General features: G+C 38.1%; 1 protein-coding gene across 4 annotated transcripts in view; it reads right to left on the reverse strand.

Annotated features, from left to right (window-relative positions):
- Nucleotides 1-12,130, reverse strand: part of COL12A1 (collagen type XII alpha 1 chain) — a 111,435-nt gene that overhangs the window by 42,628 nt on the left and 56,677 nt on the right. For all 4 annotated transcript variants that reach the window (XM_074895920.1, XM_074895916.1, XM_074895919.1 and 1 more), the window contains 10 exons: nucleotides 11,816-11,948; nucleotides 11,699-11,725; nucleotides 11,255-11,397; nucleotides 8,652-8,781; nucleotides 6,241-6,380; nucleotides 5,031-5,160; nucleotides 4,213-4,355; nucleotides 3,080-3,209; nucleotides 2,061-2,203; nucleotides 20-149 (listed from right to left, as the gene is read on the reverse strand). In XM_074895920.1, the coding sequence (XP_074752021.1) occupies nucleotides 20-149; nucleotides 2,061-2,203; nucleotides 3,080-3,209; nucleotides 4,213-4,355; nucleotides 5,031-5,160; nucleotides 6,241-6,380; nucleotides 8,652-8,781; nucleotides 11,255-11,397; nucleotides 11,699-11,725; nucleotides 11,816-11,948 (1,249 nt within the window). The remainder of the gene's footprint in view (nucleotides 1-19; nucleotides 150-2,060; nucleotides 2,204-3,079; nucleotides 3,210-4,212; nucleotides 4,356-5,030; nucleotides 5,161-6,240; nucleotides 6,381-8,651; nucleotides 8,782-11,254; nucleotides 11,398-11,698; nucleotides 11,726-11,815; nucleotides 11,949-12,130) is intronic.

The following is a 12,130-nucleotide window of genomic DNA, read 5'->3' on the forward strand; positions in this document are numbered from 1 at the left end:
CAATACTAAAACTAATTACCAGTTCTGCCATTTCCAGTCAGTTGTCCACCATCTCCATCTTCGTACACAGCCACAACAGTAATTTTATATGGCGTATCTGATTGCAGTGGTTGTAGTATCACATTATTTCTTATCCCAGGAACTGTTGTCTACAACACAAAAGAAACAGGTAGACAAACTCACAGTCCTATAACTGACCAATAATAACAGTAACTAGAACTAAAAATCTGGTTTGACGCTTGGTGCACTTTTTTTAAGTCTACTGTAGATAAAGTAATTCAGGATATCTTAAGGGTTATAGACTATAAACAATTATTAGTATTTGTTATTTTAAGTTATGAAACACTGTGGTCAGCACAAAAAGATAAATCAAATTGACTCTTCAGTCCCTACCCTCACATCAGACTGAAATGCTGCAGTTCCTCACCAAGATTTCAGTACTGTTCCCTCACAGAAAACAAAAAGTCATGATGATATGTTTGGAGACAGAAAAAGAGAGGAAAAAGCTCCTAAAATGGGGACAGAAGTCAGTTATTCATGCTACTCATCAGTTTCATTTCTACCTTTTCATTATCCTCATCTTAGGATATCATTTTCTCAGCAGAAACAACAGTTAGTCTGAGAAAGAAGTTCTAAATATTTTGATACATAAAAACATGCCTGTTTATGCATCCCTCATTCTTCTCCACTTCCTGGTGCAGCCATGCACTATTGTTCCCTTCTAATGAAAAGGCAGGTATAATCCAAAAAGTGAAACTGCTCTGTAAAATGGCCATAAAGCACTGAAACTATGGAAAGGCACTTGAGGTATCTATCTCAAAAACATGTCCCAGCCAACATTTCCCATTATTACTTGATAAAAATTTTCAGTTGTTTGAGACTCGTTATTTTCATGAAATGTCCAATATTTTGTACAAAGATGTGTGTCCTGGTTAACAGGTCCAGTAGGGAATCTTTAACCACTTAATTTTCAGCATGCCCTGTACAATAATATATGAGCAGTAATAGCACTTAAATAGTGCTCTATACATGTTGCATTTTGGCTGGTGGCAGTCAGCAGGAATTCTGCCATTGACCTCTATAGGATCTGAGTTTGGCTTTGCTATAAACACTCAGAGAATTTTATAAGCTTCAGATTAACTTGTGCTATCATTAGACTGCAGGAAATTAAACACAAACACAATTCATACTGTACCTTACAGAAGCAAGTTAGATGCTGAATCAAAGTTACCATTGCTTTCTTATTAAACTCTGCCAACTCTCTTCAATTTATAAAATGCAGACATGTTTATTCTGTATCTTAGCACACTGACTTCATAATGAATAGAGTATGAAGTAACAGATGGCTATTCACTGTAGCACAATGTTTGAACTAAATGTCAGTGTCGTGGTTTAACCCCAGCCAGCAACTAAGGATCATACAGCTGCTCACTCGCTCCTCCCCCTTCCCAGTGGGATGGGGAGGAAAATTTTTAAAAAAATTAAAACTCGTGGGTTGAGATAAAACCAGATTAATAAATAAAATTAAATATAAAATATAATAATAGCCTTAATAATAAATAATCAAATATGAAAATTAAATAATAAATAATCAAAATTAAAATTAATGCAACAAAATATATAAATAATACCAAAGAAAAAACCTGTGACGCACATCAGTGTGTTATCAACATTATTCTCACACTGGTACAGCACTGTACCAGCTACTAAGAAGAAAATTAACTTTATCCCAGATAAAACCAGGACAGTCAGAAAGCAGGTTCTGCTTAGAATCTGATTAATGTGTGACTCATATTTAACATTATTTTACACACAAGTTGGCTCATTAAACCTTATATCTTCTGTAACTTTGTGGGAAAAAAAAAAAAAATAAAACAAACAAAAAAAACCAACTACCCTGTTTCATACAAACCATGGCTTCTCAGCATTGACAACAATGACCAAAGAACCCATACAGCATGCAAAGAGTACTGCACATAGAACAGGCATCTTTGTTTTTCTGCAGCCTAAAGATTCAACTGAGAACATCTCAGTGCTTACTAAGGAATTACAGAACTTACATATTCATCAATAGGGTCTCCCACAGTGGGTGAATAAATGATTCTGTATTGCTGGACTGGTCCATCAGCATGGTCCCATTGTACAGAAAGGCTGTTTGTGGTCTCATCGAACACTCTCACATTCCTCGGACCACTGCGAGGCACTAAAGAAAGGAAATACAGAAAGTTGCATGGTGCATGAATCTTCCAGTTTGGTGTTGCTCTCACTGATTCAAATGCTGTCCTGAAGCCAAAGCTAAGGGCCCTCCCTGAAACCCTGAATAAACATATACAGGTAGATTTAGTCAATGGCAATATAGCAGTGCCTGAGGTCTGAAACAGAAATAGGGCCTTAAATGGAGGAACTGGAGCAGTATGGAAGGAAGAAAACATCAGGGGGATGTGCAGAGTGAGCACCTACATACATTCTGCTTGTCAGACTCTTGCAGACAAGTATAACTATAGCCTGTTATGTCTGCAAGTTTTAGATGAATATGTGGATTTAACAGAGAAAGCAGACAAGCAGCGAAAGAGACATTGTATTGCCATAGACCGTTTCTTTACATGTAATTTCTAGAATTAATTTTAAAGAAGCCATCAATGAAGATGCCACAAACTAAGTCATAACAAGGAGGTTTTGGTGTTTAGGCATCTCCAGCAAAAAACAAACACACCTGGGGAGGCTGACGTATACAATTATCATGTAAGACACAGAACATGAAGCATGTTTTTTTCTGTTGACAGTAAATTCTACCTATCACATTCTAAAGAACAGTTTTTAAACTCTTAAATATTCAAACTGGGCTTATTTCACAAGTGAAAATTACATTGATGATTATGTATGTACCACAACTGCCAGTCAACATAGGAAAAGCTCCCTTCCATGGAGGCCTATAATTGCTTCAGCCATAACTCAGATTCACTTATATAAGAGTTGCATTGAATGGCTTACACAATTTATGACTGTAACCAATTTTATAAATTCATCATACACCAATTTTGACACAGATTTCACAAAGCAAGTACTGACTGCCTCTTACATGTTCTTCCCTGTGCTTGGCTTGGATTTCCTTCTCCATCTGCATACAGAGCTATAACATTTATTGAATAAGCAGTATCAGGAGTCAAGCGCTCCAGCATCACATCACGAGTGTTGCCTGGTACCACAATCTAAAACAGAAACAAAAGGCACCTATATAAAAAACGCTTTAGTTTATACCACGTCTTGTTAGAATGAACAATTTGAATCAAATACAGAAAACTTGAGAACATGGCCATGCTGCACATTTTCCAGTAAAATAAGTTTAAAATAACAAAATAATATTGATTAAAAATCAAGAGAAGGTGCAAAAACCATGACAAATACATAAGGAGCTCTCATTCTGCAAATGGAATTGTTACTTTTTACATTTTACATTAAAATAGTTCAGAAAAAAGAACATTCAGGAACAGAAACTGAAAGAGTAAATTCTATCATGGTTTACTGACATATAAAGGACATTTTCTAACAGGTACCTAATAGACAAGTTCCCACTTATGTGTGAAATAATATGCAGTTTCACTTTGCAGATGCAAATGGTTCATTAACAATTCTTACACTTCCTTACAGAAAACCATATTCATCTGTACATGTACATTTTGTGTGAGTACATTCACAGTCTTCACTCTAAAACTGCACCTATTTCTACCCAAATCCAATAACTCTTACTTCGCATTTGGAGGGAAAATTCTTACCCATATCCAGACTTCACTGCTCACCAAGACCTACTTAAACACTAATGATTTGGGGTAAACAGACAACTTGGTGGTAAAAAATCTCATAAACTGGGCATCCGGTTTCATAATTAAACATTTCCTAATAAAAATTTGTAGTTTCCTTTTCTCTTATTAAAAAACTAAAATGTTTTATTTTAACTCACCTTCACCTGCAATATGATAAAGGATAATCCTCAATATTCAGTTTTAAATGGGAAAGACATTTCTTATTTCTTTTATTTCACCAAATTAAGCATTTATTTACAATGGACTAAATTCCTGTAGACACGGTGTTTTCAGCAGGGACACTCCTGGGCAGACAGTTGGCCTGAGTTTATTATTAGTGTTCTACACTCATTGAAGGAAGCAATATCCTCCACACACTTTTAAGTAATAGTATAAAAACTAAATTACTTACAGATTCTGATGGCCTTGGGCCAGACAATGGAGAGTAATTAATTCTATATTGCTGTACTGGACCTGGAGCAGGTTCCCATCGGACGTTCATGCTGTTTGGCGTGGGATTGTAAACTTGAATGTTTCTTGGTGTTCCTCTCTCCACTAGATCAAGGATAATTTAAATTTAGTTTTATAAAGTTGCTTACGTAAGTTCTAGTTCTAGTTGAATTTACAACTGTGCTCAAAGGAAGCTGAAAAGTGCATCAGCCCAAGATAATCACATTACTTTTGTTACCCCAAAATCTACAAATTTAAGAATCTTGGTAATTAGTCTTTACAAACATCCCTGCCAGACAACAGTACATATGTTTATACTTCAAATTGAAGGTATCATCATAACACTTTTTTACCCTATTGTTGGTCAGACAGGTATGGAAAATAGCCACAAACTACACATTTTAACTCATGCTGACATTAGGAGCTCAAACTCCCGGGAAAATTTTAAGTACATGGTATGGATATTAGCATGGCTTAACACCAATATTTGACATTTGTTCACCAGTATTGCTACTGGCAGAACAACTAAAATTTTACTATTGTGTGGAAGCAAACAGTAGATTTGCTGTACAACATAAGAGCTGAGCTTGCCTGAGATAAGTGGACTGAAAACCTCCACCCAAATAAGCAAAGAAAATGGACTAAGTTACAGTGCAGGTAAACAGAGTTTCTTACACTTATGTTTTAGCTTTGGGGAAAATAAAAATCCACATTTGATGTAAAATCAGTTTCTAATGGTGTGTACTCACACATTTTCTTGAAAAGGACTATTTTACTTACAAGTTCTTCCAGTGTCAGACACACGTCCACCATCCCCCTCTGGGAAAACTGGAACCACAGTTACAGTGTAAGGTGTGTTGGGTTCAAGAGTCCTCAGGATGACATAGTTTGTATTTCCTGGTACTGTGGTCTACAAATTTCAAAAGAAAAGTAGGGTCATGACATTTACGTAAATATGCAAAAAGTTTAAGCTTGTTTTTGTCTCACTCCTTTAAAACTTTACAAAAAACTTTACAAAAGGTGAAGCTCCAAGTAACGGGGTTCATGGTATCTTCTGGAATTGTCTTTCAAGAAGGATCTGTCTTCGACTTAACAAAAAGGGTTGTTAACTTCTCCTATACTATCCCTTACATCTATATTCATTTTTGGGTCCAGATGCTGTTCCACTAATAACAGTAACAGAATCTGCAGTGATCTCTTTAGTGAATACTATTTAGCAGCTCAGAGGCATTAAAAGGTCACTTTCTAAATTAAAAAAAAAAAAAACAACAAACCATTACATAACCCTACAACATGCTAATGACAAGAAGTAATGAGCAGCTCATGTTAGAAAGTAAAACTCCACAGCATTTAATAATATTTATCATCAGTAGTTCTCTAGATTCTATTGAAATAGTGGCAATTCATGTACTCCTCATTTCACAGGCACATCAAATTGCACAGATGTGGAAAAAGAAACACAAGTAGGAAAGAATATTTTTCCAATCTGCAACAAGGATTCCCATTTGCAAGATTGTTTTAGCTCTTCAGCAATTAAATAATTTTAGGAGATTAGAATAAAACACCTATGTAAATTTTTCTGTTTTCACAAATATCATCCCAGCTGACTGCCTACAGTCACATGTCTTCTTAGCAGTAAAAATGGGCAGAAATGAGGTCTGCTGACTTTATAGCCTTTTGTACACCCTGAAGTCAGCTTTACATTCACACACGCTGCCCTAAGAATAAACAAGAAAAAAACTGTGTGTGGTATTAAATCCCTGTGCTAAGAACTAATCACTGAAGGTCTACTACATAAAATAAAACATCTGTAATACATATGGGAGTAACTTTCATGAAGGGGCTCTGCATTTCCTCCAGGGTAGCTATGAACAGAAAAAAAGCCAGTGACTAGTCAAACAACTCGCTTCACTCAGCAGTACTTCTCTCACTAGCACCATGAGCTGCAATTTATCTGATACAGTTAGTGAGATCCACACAAAGGATTTACCATTTCTTCTGCACCTCCAGCCGTAGGTCCATAAAACACTTTATACTGGCGAGGACTTCCTTCTGCATGATCCCATCGAATATTCAGAGTACTAGTGGTTGGGTCATAAACTAGCAAGTTCTTCACAGTAGTGAGAGGTTCTGAAACAGATCAATGGACTGTCAGAAATCCAGAATCACATTCTCACCTGTGCATCAGATCATGCCTATGTAAAGTATCATTAGGAAATTTAAAAAACAACAGGTTTAATAGTCCATGTTAAATGTTGTTTGTCTTCATTAACCAGAACATATCAGCACCATCCAACAGCTTAAGGAATGCTAAATATACACCGGAATCATCAAGGTTGGAAGAGACCTTGAAGATCATCCAGTCCAACAATTAACCTAACATTGACAGTTCCCAACTACACCATATCACTCAGCGCTATGTCAACCCAACTCCTATACACCTCCAGGGATGGGGACTCCACCATCTCCCTGGGCAGCCCATTCCAACACCTAACAACCCATTCTGGAGAGAAATACTTCGTGACATCTAGTCTAAACCTTCCCTGGCACAACTTGAGGCCATTCCCACTTGTTCTACTGCTTATTACTTGGTTAAAGAGACTCATCCCCAGCTCTCTGCAACCTCCTTTCAGGGAGCTGTAGAGGGCAATGAGGTCTCCCCTCAGCCTCCTCTTCTCCAGACTAAACACCCCCAGTTCCCTCAGCCGCTCCTTGTATGACCTGTGCTCCAGACCCTGCACCAGCTTCGTTGCCCTTCTCTGGACACGCTCGAGTCATTCAATGTCCTTTTTGGAGTGAGGGGCCCAAAACTGAACACAGGAATCGAGGGGCGGCCTCACCAGTGCCGAGTACAGGGGTAAGATCCCTTCCCTGTCCCTGCTGGCCACGCTATTGCTGACACAAGCCAGGATGCCATTGGCCTTCTTGGCCACCTGGGCACACTGCTGGCTCCTGTTCAGCCGGCTGTCAATCAACACCCCCAGGTCCCTCTCTGACTGGCAGCTCTCCAGCCACTCCTCCCCAAGCCTGTAGCGCTGCTGGGGGTCGTTGTGGCCCAAGGGCAGCCCCCGGCATTTGGCCTTATGGAAACTCCTCCAGTTGGCCTCAGCCCATGGCTCCAGCCTGTCCAGGTCTCTCTGCAGAGCCTCCCTACCCTCGAGCAGATCAACACTCCCACCCAACTTGGTGTCATCTGCAAACTGACTGAGGGTGCACTCGATCCCCTCGTCTAGATCATCAATAAAGATGTTAAACAGGAGTGGCCCCAAAACCGAGCCCTGGGGGACACCACTCGTGACCGGCCGCCAACCGGATTTAACTCCGTTCACCACAACTCTTTGGGCCCGGCCATCCAGACAGTTTTTCACCCAGCAAAGCGTGTGCCCATCCAAGCCATGAGCAGCCAGTTTTGCCAGGAGAATGCTGTGGGAAACGGTTTCAAAGGCCTTACTAAAGTCAAGGTAGACAACATCCACAGCCTTTCCCTCATCCAATAAGTGGGTCGCCTTGTCATAGAAGGAGATCAGGTTTGTCAGGCAGGACCTGCCTTTCATAAACCCATGCTGACTGGGCCTGAGCATCTGGTTGTCCCGCATATGTTGTGTGATGGTACTCAGGATGAGCTGCTCCATCAGCTTCCTGGGCACTAACATCAAGCTGACAGGCCTGTAATTTCCCTGATCATCCTTCTCACCCTTCTTATATATGGGCATCATACAGTAAGAAAAATTTCTCTCTGGACACTGTTTTAGAACTATATGGTGAGTTCATTAGGATTGTTTACTTCATTCCTCACCAAACACATTGCTATGTCTGACTTTCCACTGCAGGCTCAAAAGTCAACTAAATACAAATAAATTAATACATTTATAGCCAAATACTTAATTTAAAATAGCGATTTGTTTTTTATGCCTGAAGTGCCTCTGGTAGTAAATCACTCAGCACTTTCTATAGCAGGATCAGAACAATGCTATCAACATAAAATGGTAGAGTCTTAAAGTGCACACTGCAAAGGTCAGCCTCTGAATTGAAGGTGCTGACAGAAAAATAATAAACTTAACAGCACACATATGAGTCACATGTCTTCAGATGCTTTAAGGTGTTTACTAAATTGTGTCATAAGACAATTAAACAGATTAAAATGAGGAAGAAGTTCCATAGTAGCATTAGTGTTTCTCTCAGACTTAAAAGCTTGGCATCCAGTCTCAGGTAGTGGTCCAGGCTTTCTCTACAGCCAGTAGACTGACAGGCCTTCTTACTTTAGATACTTGAAACCCATCAAAGGATAAATGCCAAATACACATGGGATGATTTTCACAACAATAAATTTTTCTCAGCTGATTTGAAAAGTAATACAAGAATATTGTTTCTCACCTAATATGAGGAACTCAAGTTACTTACTGGTTCTGCCTCGTCCTGTCATTCGTCCCCCTTCACCATCTGCATACATTGATGACACAGTAATAGCATATGGTGTGTCAGGCTGCAGCTTCTGTATCACCACACTGTTCTGCCTCCCTCCAACCATAGCCTGCAGTAACACAAAAGAAAAAGATTAAAATCCATTTTATGCTGTCCCTTTTATGCTTACTGCTACAGTGAAGAATGTAAGCATTTGATGCAGAATGCAGAGTGGAAAACGCTATGATATATCATATGCTGCAATGCTCTTGTGACTGACACTGACAGTAGACAGTGAGCAATAATAATATTTAGCACATATTCATCTTAACAAGTTTAAACAGAGTCCAGTGACACAAAGCCAGTATTCTTTAAGACCTCCAAACTTGCATATAACCACAACTATATATCAACCGCCAGTTCTGTGCCAGCACAAAGCTTCTCTACATTGCCTCTGCCTATATAATATTTAAATCAATTAGCGTCTTTTATTCATTTTGACAGACCTCAAATTGGGTTCTTTATGCTCCACTCTCAGGTAGAATGCAATCATGGAATAAACTACAACACTGTAGATCTCTCATGTACATTGTCATATCATATGTCATGTCATATCAACATTGTCTCTCCTTCATTTCAAAAATTTTACAGCATGATACTTCAGCTTCTAAAACATCTTTGTTCAGAGTCTAAAATTATTATACATATTTCATTTCAACTTTTCTTTTACATATAATCCCATGATGATAGTTTCCACCAAGTAAAAGATTTACAGTGCACTGAGAGAATACTTAGATCCTTGCAAGAAGATTCATTTCTGAGTCGTGAGCTTTTTCATTTTTGTGTGAAATTACACTTGCTCAAGAGCATCCTTTGTACTTTTAAGACTATCTGCACATTTTCAAAGCCTACTGAGCTAATATATTTGTTGTGACACTTAAAAGCTTCTGGTGATGAAGAATTGATAATGAGCAAGCATTTATACATCTACACATTTCATTGAGGTAGATTATTTTAATTTAGAAGGCAACTTTTTATTTGTACTCAAGTGTATAAAGCTCACTTCAAAGCATAAATGCTTTTAGCATCCCATCATGGCTGCCTCCATATTCTAGTATCTATTTGCCTTTCAAAACCTGATCCTAAATGGTCATGATGGTCTCTGGAGTTTGGTGTGCAGTTTTTGAAGAGTTGTCTTCAAATCACCTGTGCTCTTCCTTAGTGCTGAGGCCATTATATGTCAGAACAATAAAAAACTTCTAAAAATTCCACTTTAAATATTTCAGTCCTGCTGTCTACCCAGAAACTGCAGTTTAATCAAATTTCACAGTAACAAAAAAAGTAGACAAGGAATTACTATCATATGACTGAGAATTATTTGCAGACAGACATGAAAATGCCATGAACAGAGAAGGAGTGTTCTGTGTGCTCTCCTCAAAAAAAGGTGTCTTCTCCAACTGCCACTGCTGGACTCTATCTAGTTGTGAATAAATAAGTCTATTCAGTCTGTTCTTTGCACAGATCTCAACAGAATGCTCAGAATTCTTTTTTTTTTACTCTAGTATCAGAAATTGGTCATAGATACTAATTAACCTTACTGCTTTTGCTTATTCTTCTAGTGATTTCTCACTAAACTTGCATTCAGCTACTCCATTCAACAATTCAATTACCTCAACTCAAATGCATGTTGTTCAGAAGAGAGTAAAAATGGGTGCACAAGTATCAAACTGATTCTAAAGTAAACATTCCTAGATAGGCTTCTGAATATGTGTGATCTCTGATTACAGGAACAAGCTAAATGTGTGTGGTTCTCATCTGAGACTGTTCCTCTGAGTCACTTGTCAGTAACCTCAAGAGGCTCCCACTGCAGAATAGGGCAGTTTTAAGTAGCACACGTTTCTAATAAACAGGCTGACTGAATTACCATTCCCAGGCTGTGTGGCGTAGTCAACACAGTAGTCAACATAGCTCTTGTGTACGCAGGGAAAGCTGCCTGATCATATGGTACTGGCCCTACTTATCATTACAGCTGCTCAGTCATATTAAAAGACACTAAAATACCTTAAACGCTTCTCTAGCATATGTTTTGCATGGATTTGTTTTTGCAGCTGATGCTTGTGGGCGGTTATTCTGTCCTTAGTGTGGTAAGAGACAGTCCACGGTATGTTCCATCGCAACGTCCCTCTGATAGCACATGAACCACATCATGAAAACAATGGAAAACTCTGGACTATGGAAGTAGTCACAGTAGTTCATATTACTGATTGCTGTGATAACTACATATCTGTGACTTGTAGTCTCATGTGCTGATTGAATTGTTCCTCAACACATTTTAACTTTATTCTAGTTAAATCTATAGATTATGTGATTTTCAAGAAAACAGGGTGTATGCAAAGTTATTTTTGCTCCATAAAGGGCATTCTATCTTGGACTTGAAAGGGGAGAAAGAAAAAGGTGGGAACATATACTTATTCACTATAAATATAAATCTTTGCCTAAAAGGTGATTAAGATATATGCTGCTATGAGTTGAAAATTCTAATAGATTATGTTGCAGAGATATCACTTAGGGTTGAATAACTATAACACTTCAAAACTAGTTACCGACTGTTCAGGGCCATCCCCACTGATAGGCTGGTAAATGATCCTGTATCTCTGCACTCGACCACTGGCAGGATCCCATTTCACAGTCAAACTGTGTGAAGTTGCATTGTACACCTGAAGGTTTCGTGGGCCACTCTTGGGGGCTGAGAAATGTAATAAAGGAAAGAATAAGTATGTAATTCAAACAAAAAGCAGGGACAAACACTTCATTCATAGGGCTGTAGAAATGCCTAAGAGCAGAATATATTAAGTACAAGACAACATAAATTGTAATGTTTGTAAAATAATAAACATGTTGTAATCTAGTGTTTAGTATTCTACCAAATACAGAATAATATTTATTAAATGATCTCAGCTTTTTAATGTCAACATTCCTCAGAGTTTAGAATAAGATAGCTCTGAGTTTTCCTTAATAATACCATACCTGGAAGTTCAGATTCTTACCTTGTGTGGTGATAGGTACCAAGGGTACTAGAAAAAAGTAGAAAAAGTTTTCAGAATTCTTGTATGTGTATGTCTTCTGATTTACTATGAATAACAACACACAGATTATTTACTTACATGTTCGTTCACTGCCAATGAGGTCATCGCTTTCTGATTCATCAGGATAGATGGCAGTAACTGAGATATCATATAATGTATCTGGATTCAAATTTTCAAAGACCACGCTATTCTCATCTCCATTTACGATAGTCTTGTGGAAAAATTGAAAAAAAAAAAAAAAAAAAAAGGTAAACAGTAAATAAATAAAAACAAAACAGAGAGTGGGGTGTAACTGAGTAACTTTTTACATAGTAACATCACTACAAGGGGATGTAACTATGTGTTCTGCACCTTCTCACTGAATTTCCATTGACCACAACAAGAGGGCTTGCA

Source organism: Athene noctua, chromosome 1 (assembly GCF_965140245.1).
Source record: "Athene noctua chromosome 1, bAthNoc1.hap1.1, whole genome shotgun sequence".
Classification (NCBI taxonomy): Eukaryota; Metazoa; Chordata; class Aves; order Strigiformes; family Strigidae; genus Athene; species Athene noctua.